Raw genomic sequence first — 22,283 nt, forward strand, 5'->3', positions numbered from 1 at the left:
TTTCGAAAAATGAGAAGGAGGAGGCCCTTTTTTTTTCTTTTTATTTTCTTTCAAAACGGCCGCTCCGTACATTTTTCCTGACATTCAGGCTATTTTTCAAGATGGCGGCCGACAATTTTTTTCTTTTCTTTTTTAAAATCAGAAATACATTTTAGCAGTGCTTTTCATGTTTTTTTTCTTTCAAAAAAAAAATAAATAAATGAAAAAAAAAAAAAAAAAAAATAGGAGGCGGCCCCCAAAAAGGAAGCAGGCGGGGACGCTGTTTTTTTTTCTTTCAAAAAAAAAAAAAAAAAAAAACTTTTCAAAAAATTTCAAAAAAAAAAATAGGAGGCGGCCCCCAAAAAGGAAGCGGGCGGGGACGCTTAACATGTATATTTCTTAATGGCCTGAATGGCAAATAAAGTTCTTGGTGGTTTTAATTTAGACAGTCTCTATATATCTATTTACACCCCCCGCCCCCCTCTAGGATCCCGCGGATTTCCGCGGGTCCTGCTAGTCATCCATATAATAATACGCTAAGGCGTCGAGGGGGGTATCCGGGGTCCATTTTACGGCGCCCAAATCTCCCCTCCCGCCCGCCCCCGGGCGCCGCCGGGCGGTCCCGCGGACGGACGGGGTTTCAATCTACGGAATTGGCCACGTCCCGGCCCGGTGCGACGTCCCGGTCGTCATCGACGTCGTCGATGCGTCCGCACGTCCCACTTATGCGTCGCGAATTTCATGCTTTAGCATGAAACGGAAGTGGACGAGCGGTCTGAGGCGCCGGTTGCGTTCGATTCGCCGGCAGCTCTCGCACTTTTTGCACGCACGGGTTCGATCCCGCCTCCGTCTCAAGTGTTTTTTTTTTCTTCCCCGTGTTTGTTTTGTATATTTTAGATGTTGTAATCTTTACCATTTTTTTTATGTTAATTAAAATGTAGACCTCATATTTAAAATTTAAACGAGTCGAGTTTTTATTTGATATTTATTAGCTTATTTCATGATATCTAGGCCTAAAATCGGCGCAACAGATGTCTTCCCATATCCACGTCCAAACTTAGAGACCTATTTCCATCATTATTGCCGGGATTTTTATATAGTTTTCGTGAGTGGAGGTATGAAATCAAAGCTTATTTTGTGATTATTCTGGCCATGTTTACTCAGTTTTGATTATCATTTATTAAAGGAAAGTTTTCACAAGAAAATCAGAGAAAAACATCGTTCAGTTTCAAGAGCTCTGCCGTACGCATACAGTGTGTAGTGCAGTGCAGCTGCGCTGGCTGCTCCACTGAGCTGAGTGAGTGAGTGAGCTAGCTATTCAGAGTCGAAGAGACTATGAAGGGCCAAACATGCCAATATTCGACAACTATACGCTATATTATGTATCCATCCATGCGACTATTTATGTCTATCCATTCATTGAAGTAGGCCTACACGTGAACACAACAGCGGGCAGGCCGAAGTGCCATAAGATCGTTGGGGGGGGGGGGGGGGGGCAAAATATTTTTTTGTGCATCTTACATGTTACAAAAAAAATCTGCATCTTACATGTTACATGCAGACCCCACAAAACATTTTTCAAAGTGTGGGAGGGGGGGGGGGGGGGTCAGGTAGATCGAAGCGAGTTGAGTGTAGGCGTGGGGTCCACGGGTTGTGGGGGGGGGGGGGGCGAGGGGGATCAGGTAGATCGAAGCGAGTTGAGTGTAGGCGTGGGGTCCACGGGTTTCAAGGGGCCATAAACCCCCGAAAGCTCGGGGGGGTTTAGGCGTTTAATTAGGGTCAGTGAGCATATTTTTAATACTTTATTTGGCGTGGGGTCAATACGTAGAGTTGCGTAGTGTTGCGTACCAACTACGCTGGCCTACGTTACTATATGCTGGGGGACGGAAAGGGGTACGCAGGATGAACGAAAACAATTCAACATGTTAAATTTTTTTCGCGTACTTTCGGCGTAGAAACTTGACGCAGAAAGTACGCCTTTTTACGCAACACTACGCTACATGACTACGCAACAGTACGCTACCCTACGCCAGATTGACAAAGCAGTAAAAGCTTTCCACACAGTAAGCAACCATAAGCAAACCTGTACGCCAGCCTACGCATAACCTACACAGGGACTATTTTCCCATTAATACGCAGCCTAATTTCTGCGTAGTCGGTACGCCACACTACGGAACTCTACGCAGTTCCAGTGGCTTAAAGAATAACTACCGGTATAGTTGGATCGTTTTTGTTTTTTTATATAAGGCCAAATTAAAAAAAAAAACATGTTTAGCGTCCTGTTTTTTCGAAAAATGGGAAGGAGGCCCTTTTTTTCTTCTTTTTTTCTTTCAAAATGGCCGCTCCGTACATTTTCCCTGACATTCAGGCTATTTTTCAAGATGGCGGCCGACAATTTTTTTTTTTCTTTTTTAAAATCAGAAATACATTTTAGCAGTGCTTTTCATGTTTTGTTTTTTTCAACAAAAAAAAAAATAAAAAAATAAATAAATAAATAAATTAAAAAAAAATAGGAGGCGGCCCCCAAAAAGGAAGCAGGCGGGAACGCTGTTTTTTTTCTTTCAAAAATAAAAAAAATAAAAAAATAAAATATTTAAAAAAAAAGCGGGCGGGGACGCTAAACATGTATATTTTTTTAATGGCCTGAATGGCAAATAAAGTTCTTGGTGGTTTTAATTTAGACAGTCTCTATATATCTATTTACACCCCCCGCCCCCTCTAGAATCCCGCGGATTTCCGCGGGTCCTGCTATCACTATAAGTAATACGCTAAGGCTCCGCGGGGGGCGCGACGTCTCCGCCGGCCTTTGTATTCTATTGTTTTTTAATGAGATCGCCGACCGAAGTTGGTGCAGCTATCTCCTCCTGAACCCTCCCCTCGGGGTACCGGTGACCGGTGCCGTCGTCCGCGGGAGAGTCAACTCTAGCGAATTGGCTATACTCCGCCCGAGGTCCTCCTCCGTGTCGACGTCCAGGGCGAAAACAGACGCGACATGCATAATGCAGGATATGCGTGACGACAGAGATACCTCATGGATATTCAACATAACATCCGTAGACACACGACCGATGACTATCCGTATAAAATTGTATACACAAAAATCGGTCGTAAAAAAAACTCGAACCATATTCCATACCTTACCTGGCTTACCATGTCGCACGCAAGTACGCCAAAACACGTACATTTTCGCAGTTGCGAGATCGAGGCGGAGCGTAGGGCTCGAGATTTTGGCGGTCGATTTTGTTTCGGTAGAAGCTGAATCTAGACCATGAACCACTAAACATCGCGAAACTGCAATCAATTTCCATCACGAATTCACGATTGCTGCAATATTATAAAGTTTCCATAAATAGAGGTATGAAATTAAAGCCTATTTTGTGATGTTCTCGCCATGTTTACGTAATTTTGATAATCATTTCTTCAAAGTAAAGAAAATCAGACAAAATCACCGTAACTGACACGCATAGCCATAGACTACAATACAGTGCATTGCCACTTAGTGAGATGAGCTGAGTTGCAGTTGAAAGTGTGTGAGTTGAATTCGAGTCGAAGAGATTTGACACTTTGAAATTGTTATCTGTTGGTTTGCATCATTATTGCCGCGAGTTTCGTGAATAGATTTACGAAACCTGAGCTTAGAATTAGTAAAAGTATTACTAGACTCTAATGTCTACGTTTTTAAAAGACTGTTTGATTTTCCTGTGAAAATTTTACTTTGAAAAATGATTATCGAAATTCATGGTCAGAAATAATCACAATCTAGGGTCTATTATGTTACAGTTCTTGCATCAAATCAATGCATGAAAACTTAGTTATTGAACTAGAAAAATGTTTTTTTTTTTTAAATAGGCAATTATGAAGCAGGAAGCCTGAAACCTAATAGCCTACTAAACAAATCTCAACAAAGTGTAGGCCTATCCTTATATGAATTAATGAAAAAGTAGCCCCAGAAAAAAGAGCCCCAGAAAATTTCCCTAAAATTTGAAATGGAGCCCCTGAAATGAAAAACTTAATTTTTTGCCTGCGCACCCCCTCTAGAATCCCGCGGATTTCCGCGGGTCCTGAGTTGAGTGTATATATAATATAGGCGTGGGGTCCACGGGTTTCAAGGGGCCATAAACCCCCAAAAGCTTGGGGGTTACGTTTTTCAAAGTTGGGGGGGGGGGGGGGGAGAGATCAGATCGCAGCGAGTTGAGTGTATATATAATATAGGCGTAGGGTCCACGGGTTTCAAGGGGCCATAAACCCCCGAAAGCTCGGGGGTTTTAGGCGTATAGGGTCAGATGAGCATATTTTTAATACTTTATTTGTGACACTTGCGGGTCACTAATTGGCGTGGGGTCAATACGTAGAGTTGCGTAGTATTGCGTAACAACTACGCTGGCCTACGTTACTATATGCTGAGGGACGGAAAGGGGTACGCAAGATGAACGAAAACAATTCAACCTGTTTAATTTTTTTCGCCAGCCTACGCATAACCTACGCAGGGACTATTTCCCCATTAATACGCAGCCTAATTTCTGCGTAGTCGGTACGCCACACTACGGAACTCTACGCAGTTCCAGTGGCTTAAAGAATAACTACCGGTACAGTTGGATCGTTTTTTTAATTTTTATATAAGGCCAAATTAAAAAAAAAACATGTTTAGCTTCCTGTTTTTTCGAAAAATGAGAAGGAGGAGGCCCTTTTTTTTTCTTTTTATTTTCTTTCAAAACGGCCGCTCCGTACATTTTTCCTGACATTCAGGCTATTTTTCAAGATGGCGGCCGACAATTTTTTTCTTTTCTTTTTTAAAATCAGAAATACATTTTAGCAGTGCTTTTCATGTTTTTTTTCTTTCAAAAAAAAAATAAATAAATGAAAAAAAAAAAAAAAAAAATAGGAGGCGGCCCCCAAAAAGGAAGCAGGCGGGGACGCTGTTTTTTTTTCTTTCAAAAAAAAAAAAAAAAAAAACTTTTCAAAAAATTTCAAAAAAAAAATTAGGAGGCGGCCCCCAAAAAGGAAGCGGACGGGGACGCTTAACATGTATATTTCTTAATGGCCTGAATGGCAAATAAAGTTCTTGGTGGTTTTAATTTAGACAGTCTCTATATATCTATTTACAACCCCCGCCCCCCCCCCCCCCCCCCCCCCCCCTCTAGGATCCCGCGGATTTCCGCGGGTCCTGCTAGTACAATAATATTAAAGGCTTTCATGGCCCAGGAGCGCATGTATTTTAGCCAGCACCCATACTGTGTATGTACTCCACAGTGAAGATTATCGAGACGGCACGTGGCTATTTTGTACATTGTATATTAAAATTGACCGAAAATGAATTTCTAAACAGTTTTTGCAATTGTGAAATACAAAAATGGTCAAAATGCAATTGCATATAACCTCATAATGACACCTTCCATCTAATTAAATACATATCCTAAGCAAAATTGTAACCTGAATTCGTTAAAATGAGTATGGGTAAATCGCCCTTCCAATCTTATTGGTACAGCCTATAAAATTAAGTGTTTTTCATTCATTTGAAACACATGTATACATAATTACAAATTGGTGCAAGTCATTGCTGAAGGATCTGAAAGTATCAAATTGTTATGATAAGGACATCCCCATGACAAAGAAGTGAGAGTTTGTATGTAAACCATTTGCCACCTTGTTTTTCTAACTAGTTTCTTGTTAAGGATATATCGAAACTTTCGATATAACTCACTGGAATCTACATGTTTCGGACTGTAAAAGACAATGAATGTGTAGAACTTTGAATGCGTGTTATTATTATCTGTAATGTTTAATATTATGCTCATAATATGATTTAATGTATATATTTAACTGAGAACCTATTATTTACAAAGTGAAACAGTCTATGCATTTCGAATTATATAATTACATCTAATGAATCAATCTAGTGTTTATTTAATTGTTTTTTGTTTTTTTTTGCTTTCTTGCTTTAACTGTATTTTTGTAAAATGTAATTCTTTTGAACGAAAGAATGAAAATGCTGATAACAATGAAAACAATCTGATTGTATCCTTTATCCGACCCTTATGGGCCTATTCTGGTGTTGCACTTTATTCTATGTCTGCAGATGAAATGTTACGATAAGCAGGAGTTGACGTGTGAATAATAAATTTGGGCAGGTTTAATATCGACACAGGTTTTAAGATATCCAAATATCCAACGTGTACATTAATGGAATAAAACTTAAACTCTATTTTACAAAGGTTTCACTAGGATGAAGCGTAAATTGTTGAGGGTATTTAGGTAAAACGTCATGACTTTCTGAAACCGGTTTAAGGAAGATATATCAGATAGAGAAACAGAGCGAGAGAGAGAGAGAGAGAGAGAGAGAGAGCGAGAGGGAGAGAGAGAGAGAGATAGAGAGTAGGTTATAAAGATAGAAAACTTGTGGGAGGGACAAAGAGTCGTACGCGAATACAGTCAAGATTAAATCATAGGCTCACACGTACAATCTCTATGGGAGGGAAATAATTGGAGCTCCTTGGAATGATTGACTAATCAGAAGGGACATATCTCTGAGTCAACTAGGTATCATCATGAAACAAAATACCGCCACCATGTGATATTCGTCGCAAAATACATAGTATTACATACTTAGAGCCAACGTGTGCCTAACTGTTTATAGGGGGGGGGGAGCATTCCATCTACAGTTTTCCAAGAGCTACAGGTTTATAATACGACCTTTATCAACTCATATTTCCGGGTTTACTTGTGCTTTATGATATTGTGATATTGGCCTGGGTTCCATTCGAACAATTAATCGCTGGCGCTGTCATTATCTCAGCATATCTTGTGAGTGTCTGCACGCGGTACAACCTTAGGAGCTGATGTCTTTCTACGTAGCCAAAGGATTATATAATATATAAGTACTTTTGACGGACGTACTTGATAATCGCTAAAGAAGAAGGCACAAGGCACATACTATTACTACAGCCCAAACCGATTCTGTTGAGAAAAGTAGTACATCATGACGTGCGAGACAATTTTCCAATTATCCATCCTCATGTTATGTTCACATATCATGGTGTCCCCGAGCCAGGAGATCCGGCCACATAATGAACACGGAATTAGAACCATAGCAGGTCATTTCAGCGGTATTCGTAAGAGCTTTGCGTGTAACGTGGATATCCCGGAGAAAATGGCTGATTGCTCAGATAAGCAGCTGAAAGACGTACCCAGTAACCTTATCAATGATCTCCGCTCGCTTGATCTGTCGTCAAACATCATCCGAAGCCTCTGGAATACGTCATTCCTCAGGTACTCTCTCTTGGAGAAGTTAGACCTTTCTTACAATCACATCGGCTTTATCGATTTAGCGACTTTCTTTCCTGTAGACCAACTGACCAGCTTGTCCCTAGACCATAACCCTATATTCACCCTACCCGGAAGTGGTATCTTTCAGGAGTCCAAACGGTTGTCGAGTCTGTCCCTTGAATATTGCAATTTATCCTACTTCCCGAATGAGACCCTCGGATTCTTACCTCAGCTACAGAGCCTTGATTTAAGGGGGAATGAACTAACGTATATCAATATTTCGAAGTGCCCCAAAAGAACACTGACTTCGCTAGACTTCTCTTCTAACAAATTTCAAGAAATATCAGCTGATGTTCTAAGTTTCCATTGCAGGACAGAGATGCTTTATCTAGGTGGGAATAATTACAGGAAAATTGATGCCGATGTTGTTGCTGATTTTTTCATTCGTGGTCTGATATTTCAGTATACAACACTGAACCCAGCAGTATGGAAGGATTTGTTTACGGGTATCGCTCAATCTGAGATAGATAGACTGGGTCTTTTGGAAGCATTCAACGTTGTCCCTCGTGACTTCTTTGATCCATTGCGTGGTAAAAGAATTTTCGACCTAATGCTGATAATGAACGAGTTCAATTGTTACCCGTCCATCTTTGCTAATCTAACATCCGTTTATAATATGAAACTTCGGATCTTTCATATAGGAGTTCTGGAGCCTGCTTTCTTTGATGGAATGAAGGAACTTCTAACCCTTAGAGCCATGGACACAGAGATAAAGCAAGTCAATCCTTCAGGGTCATCTTGGAAAATTGATCTTCGGGAACTGGATTTGTCAGAGAACAATCTTAGGGAATTAAGTCCATTTGCCTTCAAGGGTCTAGCAAATCTTACATTCTTGGACCTGACTCAAAACATTAATTTATGGTATATACCAAATACATCTCTATCAGGACTTGACAACTTACGAACGTTTATTGTATCCCGTACCGGTATTGTACAAATGTCCTTATATGCTCCACTTCTCGAAACATTCGTTTTCACCTTCATACGTCCCTACGAAAAGTGGATATATCAACCTAACTTAATTCCAGGTAAAACATTTCAGTCCACGCCCTATCTTAACAGAATCGAATTAAATAACTCGCGTGTCACACTGAGTGAACTGTGGGATTCATCTGAAAATATATCTCTGTTTCAAGGACTTGACAATTTAAGGTATCTCGGACTGAAACAAAACAATATCGGCAGTTTACTGTCTGGGATTTTTAACAACCTTTTGGCGTTACAAGTTCTCGATTTGAGTGACTGCCAAATTTCCACGGTCGAATCTGGCGCCTTTGCTTCGATGACCTCACTGAACACTTTATCTCTTCAAAATAATAACTTACAAATACTTCCCTTGCATATCTTCGACAACCTGATTCATTTGAGTATCTTTATGATTAGAAATAACGCATTGCTTTATATCGATAATGCTTTGTTTGCTAAAACGCAGATGATAACTTCGATAGATCTTGCAAGAAACCAGCTGAGCGTTTTCAATCAGACAACATTTTCCCAAATTTCAACCACGCTATCTTCAGTCGATCTGTCACAAAATCCCATCGAATGCTCCTGCAAATCGCAATGGTTAATCAAGATGCTGCGTGGAGCCATAGATGTTCAGAATGGTAAAGAAACAACATGCTCATCTTCATCACCGAAACCTTTTGGAGGAGAGGCACTTGAATTCATCCAACCAAACGATCTCTGCACGGCGAATTTCCCTGTATACTTTTCAACAGGGTTCTCTATTGTAATTGTCGTTATCATCATCGTCATCGCGTACCACTTCAGATGGCAACTGAGGTACAAACTCTTCCTTCTCCGACTCGCCATTTTGGGCTACAGAGAAATCCTGGACGAAAACGATCGCGAGGAATACGATTTTGACATCTACGTCATATCGACAGAGGATGATGAGAATTGGATTCAGGACCAACTGAAACCATATTTTCAGGGATTGCCGTACTACAAGCGAAGCAGAAACGTCTTCACGGATGATGATCTTCCCATTGGCATGCATCGCACGGAAGCCGTAGATCACGTCTTGACAAGAAGCTTTAAGATTCTTGTTTTACTGAGTAAAGCTGCCTGCGCTGATGACTGGTTTCTGACATGTTTCCGTATGGCAATGGATCAAGTAGCCGATACCCAGACAGAGAACATCGTACTGGTGTTCCTGGAGAACATTGAGGAAGATGTGTGAGATGGTATATGCGAGGTCAAGGGCCATATGTAGAATGGATGGAGGATGATGATGAGGGACAGAAATACTTTTGGAAACGTTTGGAGAAATGTCTGTCTGTAAACCGTAAACGTAACCATTTTATACCTGCCAGAATGAGAGTTGCTTAGTCTATCTTTCTCCTGCTTTATTCTCTCTATCTCATTTGTCCTCTTCCCATTTTCGTTATTTCTAGGTATCAGCCCAATAACACCCTTTTTGGCGGGGGGGGGGGGGGGTGAAAGCGCGACGAAAACGTGACGAATAGGCCTAGCGTGATTCACTCTAACGAAGTCGACCTTGGGCAAATAAAAAAAAATCTTCGCCCATCTGAAATCTACGAAAGTTTCCAAAGGGAAAAAAAAACATTTAAAAAAAATGTTTATTAATTTTTTTAATTTGATTATGCTATCAGCAATCTAAGATTACTCAACTAATGGGATTGATTACGATTGAATAACCATGCACTAAGGGTCCGGGAAAATATTTAATTCATTCAAAGCTGGAATATCTTACAAGTTATAAAGATTACAAAACGCGGTAACGGAATGGCAAAAACCTGTAATTCAGATAACGTATATGAAAATAATCACTTAATGGTTTAATAATTTTTTTTAAAGATGATTATTTTATTTTTTATATTGACAATAGTACAATAATATTAAAGGCTTTCATGGCCCAGTAGCGCATGTATTTTAGCCAGCACCCATACTGTGCACGTACTCCACAGTGAAGATTATCGAGACGGCACGTGGCTATTTTGTATATTAAAATTGACCGAAAATGAATTTCTAAACAGTTTTTGCAATTGTGAAATACAAAAATGGGAAAAATGCAATTGCATATAACCTCATAACGACACCTTCCATCTAATTAAATAAATATCCTAAGCAAAATTGTAACCTGAATTCGTTAAAATGAGTATGGGTAAATCGCCCTTCCAATCTTATTGGTACAGCCTATAAAATTAAGTGTTTTTCATTCATTTGAAACACATGTATACATAATTACAAAATGATGCAAGTCATTGCTGAAGGATCTGAAAGTATAACATTGTTATGAAAAGGAAATCCCCATGACGAGGAAGTGAGAGTGTATAAAGCCTATAAAATTAAGTGTTTTTCATTCATTTGAAACACATGTATACATCATTACAAATTGATGCAAGTCATTGCTGAAGGATCTGAAAGTATCACATTGTTACGAAAAGGACATCCCCAACTATTTTCTTGTTAAGGAGATATCGAAACTTTCGACATAACTTACTGGAATCTACATGTTTCGGACTGTAAAAGATAATGAATGTGTAGAACTTTGAATGCGTGTTATTATTATCTGTAATGTTTAATATTATGCTCATAATATGATTAAATGTATATATTTGACTGAGAACTTATGTTTACAAAGTGAAGCAGTCTATGCATTTCGAATTATATAATTACATCTAATGAATCAATCTAGTGTTTGTTTAATTGTATATATATATGTATATATGTTTTTCTGCTTTCTCGCTTTAACTGTATTTTTATAAAATGAAATTCTTTTGAATGAAAACAATGAAAACAATCTCTGATTTTGTCCTGTGTCCGACCCATATGGGCCTATTCTGATGTTCCACTTCATTCTATGTCTGCAGATGAAATGTTAAGATAAGCAGAAGTTGACAGGCGCAGATCCACGGGGTCCGACGGGCCCAGCCCCCCCCCTGACTTTTTTTTTTTTAAATTGTAAAAAAAAAAAAAGTTTCGAATTCCCAGGAGCAAAAATGAAGAAAAAAAATTATGGTCACTACCCCCCCCCCCCCTCCCCCTGCTTATTCAGCGGCCGGCTGAGACGTTGCGAATTTTATTTTTAAAATGTGCTCTTACTCCCCCCCCCCCCTGCTTATTCAACGGCCGGCTGAGCGAAATTTTGGTCCGCGCGATTTCAAATTTTAGGCTACCCCCCCCCCTATCGGCAAATCCTGGATCCGCCACTGGGAGTTGACGTGTGAATAAGCTATTTTGGCAGGTTTAAAATATCCAAATATCCAATGTGTACATTAATAAAATAAAACTTTTTTAAAGGTTTCACTCCAATGAAGTGTAAATTGTTGAGGATATTCAGGTGAAACTTAATGACAGTCTGACACCGGTTTAAGGAAGATATATCAGACAGAGAAATAGAGCGAGAGAGAGAAAAAGAGAGAAAGAGAGAGAGAGAGAGAAAAAGAGAGTAGGTGATAAAGATACAAAACTTGTGGGGGTGGACAAAGAGACGTACGCGAGTGTAGTTATATTTTTATTAACGCAGCTTGTGTGAGAATTGACCCCATATCATGTTCATGAAGGAAAAAGAACAAACAAAATAACAAAATAGAACCTGAGCTTGTTCTCCTCATTTTCCAAAAAATCCAGATGAAAAAGTGGGAATTGATTTTACTTGTCCTTATAGGCTAGACTCATGTTAATAGATACCTTGTATAATAGTAGAGCACAGGGAAGAACATCAAAATAATGAGCTCCAGAAAGAATACTTGTGTAGAGGAAATGGAGGGGATGGACGGGGGGGGGGGGGGGGGGGGCAAATATGGATTTATCATGGCGTAAAAATGGAAAAAATAATTTTTCTTGCAGTGGTGATAGTCAGTGAGAATTCTCTTTCATATGTTAATAGCCCAGGTTAGATTGATTTCTGTAGTAGATACCTGCAATTATCAATCTCTGGCTCTGATATTGCCAAGTCCAAGGTGTTTGGTCCTTTGTTGTTGGAAACAACATCTCAAGTTCATGTACTGGGAGTTCGAGTAGCATATTTTCCAGTATTTTCCATTTCCTGAATAAATTAGTAGTCTACTCAATATGGAACCATATCATTATGTAGAGTACAGTTGACTTGTGTTGCTCCACTGGTATACTCAAACATTGTCGAATAGCAAAGGGCAATTCCACATGGGATATCTTGGTGGAATTTAACCCATTATCAAGGTTCCCTACTCTTCCCACTTCCCAACAAATAATGCATTCATCTTGTGAGTAGAACACAATTTTACCTTAACTGTATTGGTTGAAGCTGTGAAAATTTAGTAGGATGTCTGTTTTCAAGTTGAAACACAAAATAAGTCAAATTCTTTTGGATTTCTGTGGGCAAAAAATATATGTTTAACATTGCCTTACAATAATAAGTGTATCCCCAGACCCTGCAATGATTATGCCAATCAATAAAATATAACCCTAATCTGTACTAAACAAAGAAAGTGTAGCAAAAATTGAAATGAATTGAAAAATATGAAATGAGCTCTTTAGGATTTGGAAAGCAAGATTTTAATTTTTCATCGAAATGCAAAATGAGTACTATATTCACACAAATATGTGGGGAAGTATTGTAATGACAGCATTTTGCTTTCATTGTCAATATTGACACATCTCGAAAAGGAGTCTGAGAACATTTTTTTAACGGTGTGAAGTACCTGTGTATTAAGAAATAAAAATATTATTTTGTCTAAAAAAGCTGAGGTACCCGCTGTTCTTCTTCTTGATCATGTGTTGCATGAATATACATTTTTGTTACACCTGTTGTGCAATTCTTTCATTATTAATGTACCTTACAAACATTACAATGTACTAATCACCTAAAATTAAATTTTGTATACAGCTAGAATCGACTTACTATAAAATTAAAAAAAATAAGCATTATCTGGGTTAAGAGGTATGAAGAAAAGAAAGGATAACATAAAAATCTGACACACCCTATTCTATTGCAAGCATGTACGGGTGTGTCAACTAGTCTAATCACCAGTCGCCTTGGTGTTCATTGAGAGTCCATTTTAACTTGCAATATCTCTTGTAGATTCTATATTTGAAGCTCATACTGTATTTTGATTATAATCATGACATGTAACCCCTAACATACAGAACAAAATAGACTAAAACAAAATATTTTCTGGTGATTGGTTCACTTGAACATCAAGATGTATGGTTATGTACAGGGTTGTGTGTATATTGATAGGTTTTCGAAAATCTTTGAGTGGAAACCAATATGTAGGAAATGAGCAACTCGGTATTATTTATTTTTGATTACTACACTAAAACTATCTTTGTATTCCATTATTGGCAACAAATCACTGTTTTTGCAGGCCATCCCAAAATTACAATGTAGAATTTTGTATTTTCTTCTTCATGTTGTAATATCATGTGTAAAGTAATTAGATCAAGAGCCCTATAAAACAATTTTGAAAATAAAAAAAGCACTATCAAATTTGTGGTGGCCATAAAACAGTGCACTCGTGTACATCTGCTTAGATCTAGATTAGTTGAAAAACAAACCATATAAATGATACTTTGTAAATTGTAATAAAGTGGTGTAAATTTACATTCATTGTATTGTTTCCAGAAATATGTAGGCAGTGTTCATACAAATGTAGTTTACTGCACACAGAATATTATGCATCATGTAATGCATGCAGAGAATGGCAAAGCAGTTCTGATTTGAATTACTTGAATATTTTTTTTCTTCTATTTTGATCAGGTAACTTTTGGCAAGTAATGAGACTTAAAAGGTAATTTTTCATGTTTGATGAGACATTGAAGGGACTAATCAGAATAATCAAATTGCTTGACATGCAGTGGCATTCACTATTAGGGATTTCGGTAACACCATGTGGTAGCCTTACTGAAAAGAATATTGATATATGCTTTTGTCGAAAGAACATGCTTATGATGAGAGGAATTAAGGACAGAGTAAAGGAAAAGGAGGGAAAGGAAATAGGTGATAATGGATTTTAAACAAATGATTAAAAACCAACACAAGCCTATTTTGGGTTTTTTGTTTTTCAGGGTTTGTACTCGAGAAATGCGCTGAAGTGGAAAGAGGAAAGAAGTGGGAAGGAATGAGTGATCAAGATTGAGAAGGTTGTGAGCAGAATCCATAATAACATGTGTCTTTAAAGTGAGAATCAAAAGGCTTTATGAGTTATTAGGAGTTCTAGAGGGTCTCTTACTGAAGTGAGGCGTAGAAGTATTAATCTATACCAGAGTCAGTATCAGTCTATTTTGTTTGATGGACAGCTCGGGGGTATCATGGTAAAGTAATATATTCACTTCACTTGACTCTCGATCCAAGGGTTTAGGGTTCGAATCAATGACTGGCACTAACAGCCCTTTGACAAGATGTTAATCCAGGTTTGCCACTCTCCACCCAGGTGTAAATTGGTAACTGGCAATTGCTGAGGTAATGCAGGAATAACAGCATTCTACTGATGTGGCTACTCTGGGTAAATGAAATCCAATTATCAATAGGCTTATTATTATTATTATAATACCTTAATCCCCCAAGTTTTAGAATTGTGGAGGATATGAATATTAGAAGAAAGTAAAGATTTGTTTCAGCCAGGTTGGAAGAGGACGTCCGTTTCATCCACTGAAAAATATAGTTGAAAGGCTACACCCACTGGTGTACTGCTGGGGGGGGGGGGGGGTGGAGTTCCCCCCAATAACATTCAAACGTTTTTTTTCTTCCTTCTAATTCGATACCAGTGATTTACAAACGTTGCTAAAATTACATGATTTTCCGAATTTTTTTCTCACCGTTATCGTCAATATCCGCATTCCCCCTCTTGAAAAACAATTGCCCATTATGCCACCTGCCCCCAAAATAGTTTTTGCTCATTACGCCTCTGGCTACATCAAAGCCAATAGTATAAAAAAAGTATTATTATCAGGTAATTTCTAAAATTTCAATTTCCTTGTCTCTCCTCAAATGTCAACAGTGAATTTTCCATTCGTGTGGAATATAGATTGATAGTCATTCAACAATGCAATGTTGTTTTCTTCTTTTGATTAGAATTCTGAAAATGGGCTTTGATTAACATTATTATTGCTTTTGTCATCGATGTGTAGAGAGTAAGTTGTATCGTTATGCAGAGAATTTCTTTCCTCTGTACGTATGAAGGATTGGAGTGGAAAACAAAGTTGCCATAGTCTGTATGAAACTCAAACAGAATGACAATCTCGACATCAGTCGATGAAAACACAATTCATCTTCTAAGCAAAATGTGAAAACACCATAGGACTTCATGAACGACCACATCTAAAGCATTTCCAAACACGTTTCATCCTCCAAAGAATAGGGGAATAGGCTACACAGTTATAGCATTCATGAATGCCGACCTCAACATTATCAGAACACAATCCATCCTCCCTACAAATTAGTTTGGAGGCTTCAGCCGCACACTCACATCCAATCTCAATGTGAGTACCCCCCCCCCCCCAGGTTTAGAATATATTTGCTGTTGCTGGTATTATAGTTTTATCGGTCCATGTCATAACATTTTGAGCAGCAGTGGTCAATATTGTCACGACGCGTGTCCATCAATTTCGAATATTTAATCCATGATCAGACGATGCTTAAAGGCCCGAATTCACAAAGCAAGGTTTGAGCTCATGCAAACCTCCTTTTGTTTCGCCAAACCTCCTTTTGTTCTTTACAAACCAGGTTTGTAAAAAACGCGTAAAACGCGTCATAATTATGACGTACGAAAACCAAAGTTTGTCGACAAACCTCCTTTGTGAATTCGGGCCAAAGAGTCTACATTCAGACTTGTGTTTAGAACAAAGCGGATAACATTTACACTGGTCTATACAAATGTCCATTTTTATAAACTACATTTGTGAAGCCATGGTTAGCGCAGAAAGTTCCTTCATTTATTGTTGGGGTTCAATTACATAACAGTCTTGATTTATTTTCTATATAGGTTTCCCTAAAAGGATATTCATAATACATGTGCATAAATTTACCATGTAATTTTTGAAGCTTTATTTTCAGTCATTTCGAAAACACGATCATTCATGTTGACAAGTGTTAATATGTTTTTTGTCTCCTGAATATTGATCCCGAAGGGCTTCCTTGTATATATCCCAGTTAAAGGTTTCCTAGTATCATAAATGACTTGGATTCCAAACAAAAGGAATAACATGTAATCCCCCCCCCTTCATTGATAAAGCCTATCGTGAAGTGTCAAGGTATATTGTTTTGGTTGGAGTATTTTTGTTCTAAGTTGCATAACCCAGCATGAGGTGAAGCAGACGTACACCCCACCCCCCCCCCCCCCCCCCCCCCCGCCTGCCCGTTTGAACGACCATGACCAAGGAGAATACCCTTTACACTGGGTCTACAGCACGCCCCCGCTTGAGAACTCTGCCCCTGTTATCAACTTGGACACGCCACTCGTCTCCCACATTCTCTATCTCACTCTCTCCCACTCTGTCTGTCTCTCTCTATCATATACACACTCTCCTTCCATCTCTTTCTCTTCACATCAGGCTTCCAGCTACGGTTTTCCAAGAACAACAGGTTCATAATACGACCTATATGTTAACTCATATTTCCGGGTTTACTCGTGCTTTGTCGTGCTTTATGATATTGTGATATTGGCATCGGGCTCCATCCAAGCAATATTAATCGTTGGCACAATCATTATCTCAGCATATCTTGTGAGTGTCTGCACGCGGGAAAACCTTGGGACCTGATGTCCTCGTATGTTACTGAAGGATTATTATACAAGTACCTTTGACGGACGTTCTTGATAATCGCTAAAGAAGAAGGCACAAGGCACATACTATCACTATAGCCCAAACCAATTTTGTTGAGGAGAGTAATACATCATGACGTGGGAAACAATTTTCCAATTATCCATCCTCCTGTTATGTTCACTCATCATGGTGTCCCCGCGCCAGGAGATCCGCCCACATGATGAACACGGACTTACAACCATAGCAGGTCACGTTAACGGTACTCTCAAGAGATATTCATGTTCTGTGTATTTTCTGAGTAAAATGGCCGAATGCTCATATAGGCAGCTGAAAGACGTACCCAATAACCTCATCAATGATCTCCGTTCGCTTGATCTGTCGTCAAACTTCATCCGAAGCCTCTGGAATACGTCTTTCCTCAGGTACTCTCTCTTGGAGAAGTTAGACCTGTCTAACAATCTCATCGGCTTTATCGATTTAGCGACTTTCTTTCCTGTAGACCAACTGACCAGCTTGACCCTAAACCATAACCCCATTTTCACCCTACCCGGAAGTGATATCTTTCAGGAGTCCAAACGGTTGTCGAGTCTGTCCCTCAAATATTGCAATTTATCATACTTCCCGAATGAGACCCTCGGATTCTTACCTCAGCTACAGAGCCTTGATTTAAGGGGGAATGAACTAACGTATATCAATATTTCGAAGTGCCCCAAAAGAACACTAAATCAGGTAGTTTTCAGTGGTAACGCATTTCAAGAAATATCAGCTGATGTTCTAAATTTCCCTTGCAGGACAGGGCAGCTCTATCTAGGTGGGAATAATTACAGGAAAATTGATGCCGATGTTGTTGCTGAGTTTCCCATTTTTGTTCTGGTACTTGAGTTTACAACACTGAACCCAGAAGTATGGAAGGATTTGTTTACGGGTATCGCTCAATCTGAGATAGTTGGAATGTATCTGCTTATGGCATTCAACGATGTCTCTCGTGACTTCTTTGACCCATTGCGTGGTAAAAGGCTTTCCTACCTACTACTGCAACAAAAGGCTTACCCGTTCCAGTGTTACCCATCCATCTTTGCTAATCTAACATCCGTTTATAATATGGCACTGTGGACCTTTCATATAGGAGTTCTGGAGCCTGCTTTCTTTGATGGCATGAAGGAACTTCGAATCCTTACATTTAGGCGCACACAGATAGAGCGAGTAAATCTTTCAGGGTCATCTTGGAAGATTGATCTTCGGGAACTGAATTTGTCAGAGAACAATCTTAGGAATTTGGGTCCATTTGCCTTTAAAGGTCTGACAAATCTGACATCATTGGACCTGGCTGACAACGCTATGTTAACGACTATGGCAACTACATCTCTATCAGGACTTGACAACTTACGAACGTTTAATGTTTCCCGTACCAGAATTGTAGATATGACCTTAATATATGCTCCACTTCTCGAAACATTCGTTTTCACCTTCAGACCCTACGACAGGTTGCAAAAACAATCTGCCTTAATTCCAGGTAAAACATTTCAGTCCACGCCCTATCTTAACAGCATCGAATTAAATAACTCGCGTGTGAAATTGAGTGAACTGTGGGATTCATCTGAAAATATATCTCTGTTTCAAGGACTTGACAATTTAAGGTATCTCGGACTTAAACAAAACAATATCGGCAGTTTACCGTCTGGGGTTTTTAACAACCTTTCGGCGTTACAAGTTCTCAATATGAGTGACTGCCAAATTTCCACGATCGAATCTGGCGCCTTTGCTTCGATGACCTCACTGACCATTCTATCTCTGCAAAATAATGATTTACAAATACTTCCCTTGCATATCTTCGACAACCTGATTCATTTGAGTATCTTCTCAATTGGAAATAACGTATTAGTTTATATCGACGAGGCTTTATTTGCTAAAATGCAGATGATAACGTCGATAGATCTTGCAAGAAATCAACTTAGCACTTTCAATCAGACAACATTTTCCCAAATTTCAACCACACTTTCTTCAATCGATCTGTCACAAAATCCCATCGAATGCTCCTGCAAATCGAAATGGTTAATCAAGTTGCTGCGTGGAGCCATAGATGTCCAGAATGGTAAAGACACAACGTGCTCATTTTTATCAATGAAACCTTTTGGAGGAGAGGCACTGGAATCCATCCAACCAAACGATCTCTGCACGGCGAATTTCCCTGTATACTTTTCAGCAGTCTTCTTCGCTGTCATTTTCGTTATCTTCATCATCTTCGTGTACCACTTCAGATGGCAACTGAGGTACAAACACTTCCTTCTCCGACTCGCCATTTTGGGCTACAGAGAAATCCTGGACAAAAACGATCGCGAGGATTACGATTTTGACGTCTACGTCATATCGACAGATGATGATGAGAATTGGATTCACGACCAACTGAAACCATCTTTTCAGAGATTCTTGCCGTACTACAAGCGAAGCAGAAACGTCTTCACGGAAGATGATCTTCCCCTTGGCATGCATCGCACGGAAGCCGTAGATCACGTCTTAACAAGAAGCTTTAAGATTCTTGTATTAGTAAATAAAGCTGCCTGCGCTGATGACTGGTTTCTGACATGTTTCCGTATGGCAATGGATCAAGTAGCCGATACTCAGACAGAGAACATCATAGTGGTCTTCCTGGAGAACATTGAAGAAGATGAGATGCCATTAAATGTCAGATTGTACATGGGAGGCCAAGGGCCATATGTAGAATGGGTGGAAGATGATGATGAGGGACAGAAATACTTTTGGAAACGTTTGGAGAAATGTCTGTCTGTAAACCGTAAACGTAACCATCTCATACCTGCAGAATGAGAGTTGCTTAGTCTATCTTTCTCCTGCTTTATTCTCTCTATCTCTTATGTCCTCTTCCTATTTTCGTTATTTCTAGGTCTCAGCCCAATAACCCTCTTTTGGCGGGGGGGGGGGGGGGGGGTGAAAGCGCGATGAAACCATGACGAATAGGCCTATCGTGATTCACTTTAACGAAGTCGACCTTGGGCCTAATAAAGTTTTTTCTTCGCACATCTGAAATCTACAAAATTTGCAAATTCTTCCTTACTTAAAATATACAACAAAAAGGTTTATTATTTTTTTTAATTTGATTATGCTATCAGCAATCTAAGATTACTCAACCAATGGGATTGATTACGATTGGATAACCATGTACTAAGGGTCGGGGAAATATTTAATTCATTCAAAGCTGGCATATTTTACAAGTTATAAAGATTACAAAGCGCGGTAACGGAATGGCAAAAACCTGTAATTCAGATACCGTATATGAAAATAATCACTCAACGGTTTATCAAAAAAGTTTAAAGATGATTATTTCATTTTTTATATTGACAATAGTGCAATAATATTAAAGGCTTTCATGGCCCAGTAGCGCATGTATTTTAGCCAACGCCCATACTGTGTACGTACTCTACAGTGAAGATTATAGAGACGGCACGTGGCTATTTTGTATATTAAAATTGACCGAAAATGAATTTCTAAACAGTTTTTGCAATTGTGAAACACAAAAATGGGAAAAATGTAATTGCATATAACCTCATAATTGAATTGAATTTATTTTTAATTGAATTTATTTATTCACCACCATTGAAAACATTGAAACAAAAGATAAATGTACAATGACAATGTCAATATAACATAAATGCATGACATGAATTATAAAAAATACATGTTCTACAGCGATATACATGTACATTATGACAAAGATAAAGTAAACTTTGCTTCAAGAGTAAAACAATAAATGACTATTTACAATGAGTTTGTGATCGATGGTAAAATAGAGTCAAAAATAGCACATGTGCTGGTCGACTCTCGTTATCTATAGCCTAAAATAAAGTTATAATGACACCTTCCATCTAATTAAATAAATATCCTAAGCAAAAATTGTAACCTGAATTCGTTAAAATGAGTATGGGTAAATCGCCCTTCCAATCTTTTTGGTACAGCCTATAAAATTAAGTGTTTTTCATTCATTTGAAACACATGTATACATAATTACAAATTGATGCAATTCATTGCTGAAGGATCTGAAAGTATCACATTGTTATGAAAAGGACATCCCCATGACAAAGAAGTGAGAGTTTGTATGTAAACCATTTGCCACCTTGTTTTTCTAACTAGTTTCTTGTTAAGGATATATCGAAACTTTCGACATAACTTACTGGAATCTACATGTTTCGGACTGTAAAAGATAATGAATGTGTAGAACTTTGAATGCGTGTTATTATTATCTGTAATGTATAATATTATGCTCATAATATGATTGAATGTATATATTTGACTGAGAACTTATCTTTACAAAGTGAAACAGTCTATGCATTTCGTATTATATAATTACATCTAATGAATCAATCTAGTGTTTGTTTAATTGTATATATATATGTATATATGTTTTTCTGCTTTCTCGCTTTAACTGTATTTTGGTAAAATGAAATTCTTTTGAACGAAAGAATGAAAATGCTGATAACAATGAAAACAATCTGATTTTATCCTGTATCTGACCCTTATGATCCTATTCTGGTGTTCCACTTTATTCTATGTCTGCAGATGAAATGTTATGAAAAGTAGGAGTTGACGTGTGAATAATCTATTTGGGCAGGTTTAATATCGACACAGGTTATAAGATATCTAAATATCCAATGTGTACATTAATGGAATAAAACTTAAACTCTATTTAAAAAAAAGGTTTCACTAGGATGAAGCGTAAATTGTTGAGGATATTCAGGTAAAACGTAATGACTTTCTGAAACCGGTTTAAGGAAGATATATCAGAAAGAGAGAGAGGAAGAGAGAGAGAGAGAGAGAATGAGAGAGAGAGTAGGTTATAAAGATAGAAAACTTGTGGGGGGCAAAGAGTCGTACGCGAATGCAGTCAAGATTAAATCATAGAGTACCAAATAGTTCCCTCCCACGTACAATCTCTATGGGAGGGAAATATTTGGAGATCCTTGAAATGATTGACTAATTCAATACAATTTTTTCAATTCAAATGAACATTTATTTTCTTCCATTCAATTAAACAACATATTTGACATCTGTTCTAACAATACAATTCATACGTAGGAACATAAATATAACTAGACTTTAATTCGTCACTTTGACGAATTAGGTGATACGTGCTATTTTGTTATCATGAAATTGTGCCGATGATGATCTAATGATAATGATCATAAATACGATAAAGACCATGATTAAGAGTGGTATAGCGCCCACTTCAGGTATTCGATAGAGATTTGTAGAATCAGGAT

General features: G+C 38.4%; 2 protein-coding genes across 2 annotated transcripts; both read left to right on the plus strand.

Annotated features, from left to right (window-relative positions):
* The first annotated feature begins 8,675 nt into the window (after positions 1-8,675).
* Positions 8,676-10,329, plus strand: LOC115926560 (toll-like receptor 4). Its single transcript, XM_030991354.1, has one exon. It carries the CDS (start codon positions 8,678-8,680, stop codon positions 9,485-9,487), a length of 810 nt encoding a protein of 269 aa, XP_030847214.1. The 5' UTR covers positions 8,676-8,677; the 3' UTR covers positions 9,488-10,329.
* A 6,870-nt stretch (positions 10,330-17,199) lies between these two features.
* LOC754483 (toll-like receptor 13) lies at positions 17,200-19,836 on the plus strand. The gene is made up of 2 exons (XM_001185843.2): positions 17,200-18,310; positions 19,217-19,836. The coding sequence occupies exons 1-2, from the start codon at positions 17,200-17,202 to the stop codon at positions 19,834-19,836; spliced, it is 1,731 nt and encodes a 576-aa protein (XP_001185843.2).
* Positions 19,837-22,283: the final 2,447 nt, after the last annotated feature.

This window comes from Strongylocentrotus purpuratus, unplaced genomic scaffold, assembly GCF_000002235.5.
Source record: "Strongylocentrotus purpuratus isolate Spur 01 unplaced genomic scaffold, Spur_5.0 spur5_scaffold_2, whole genome shotgun sequence".
NCBI classification, from domain to species: domain Eukaryota; kingdom Metazoa; phylum Echinodermata; class Echinoidea; order Camarodonta; family Strongylocentrotidae; genus Strongylocentrotus; species Strongylocentrotus purpuratus.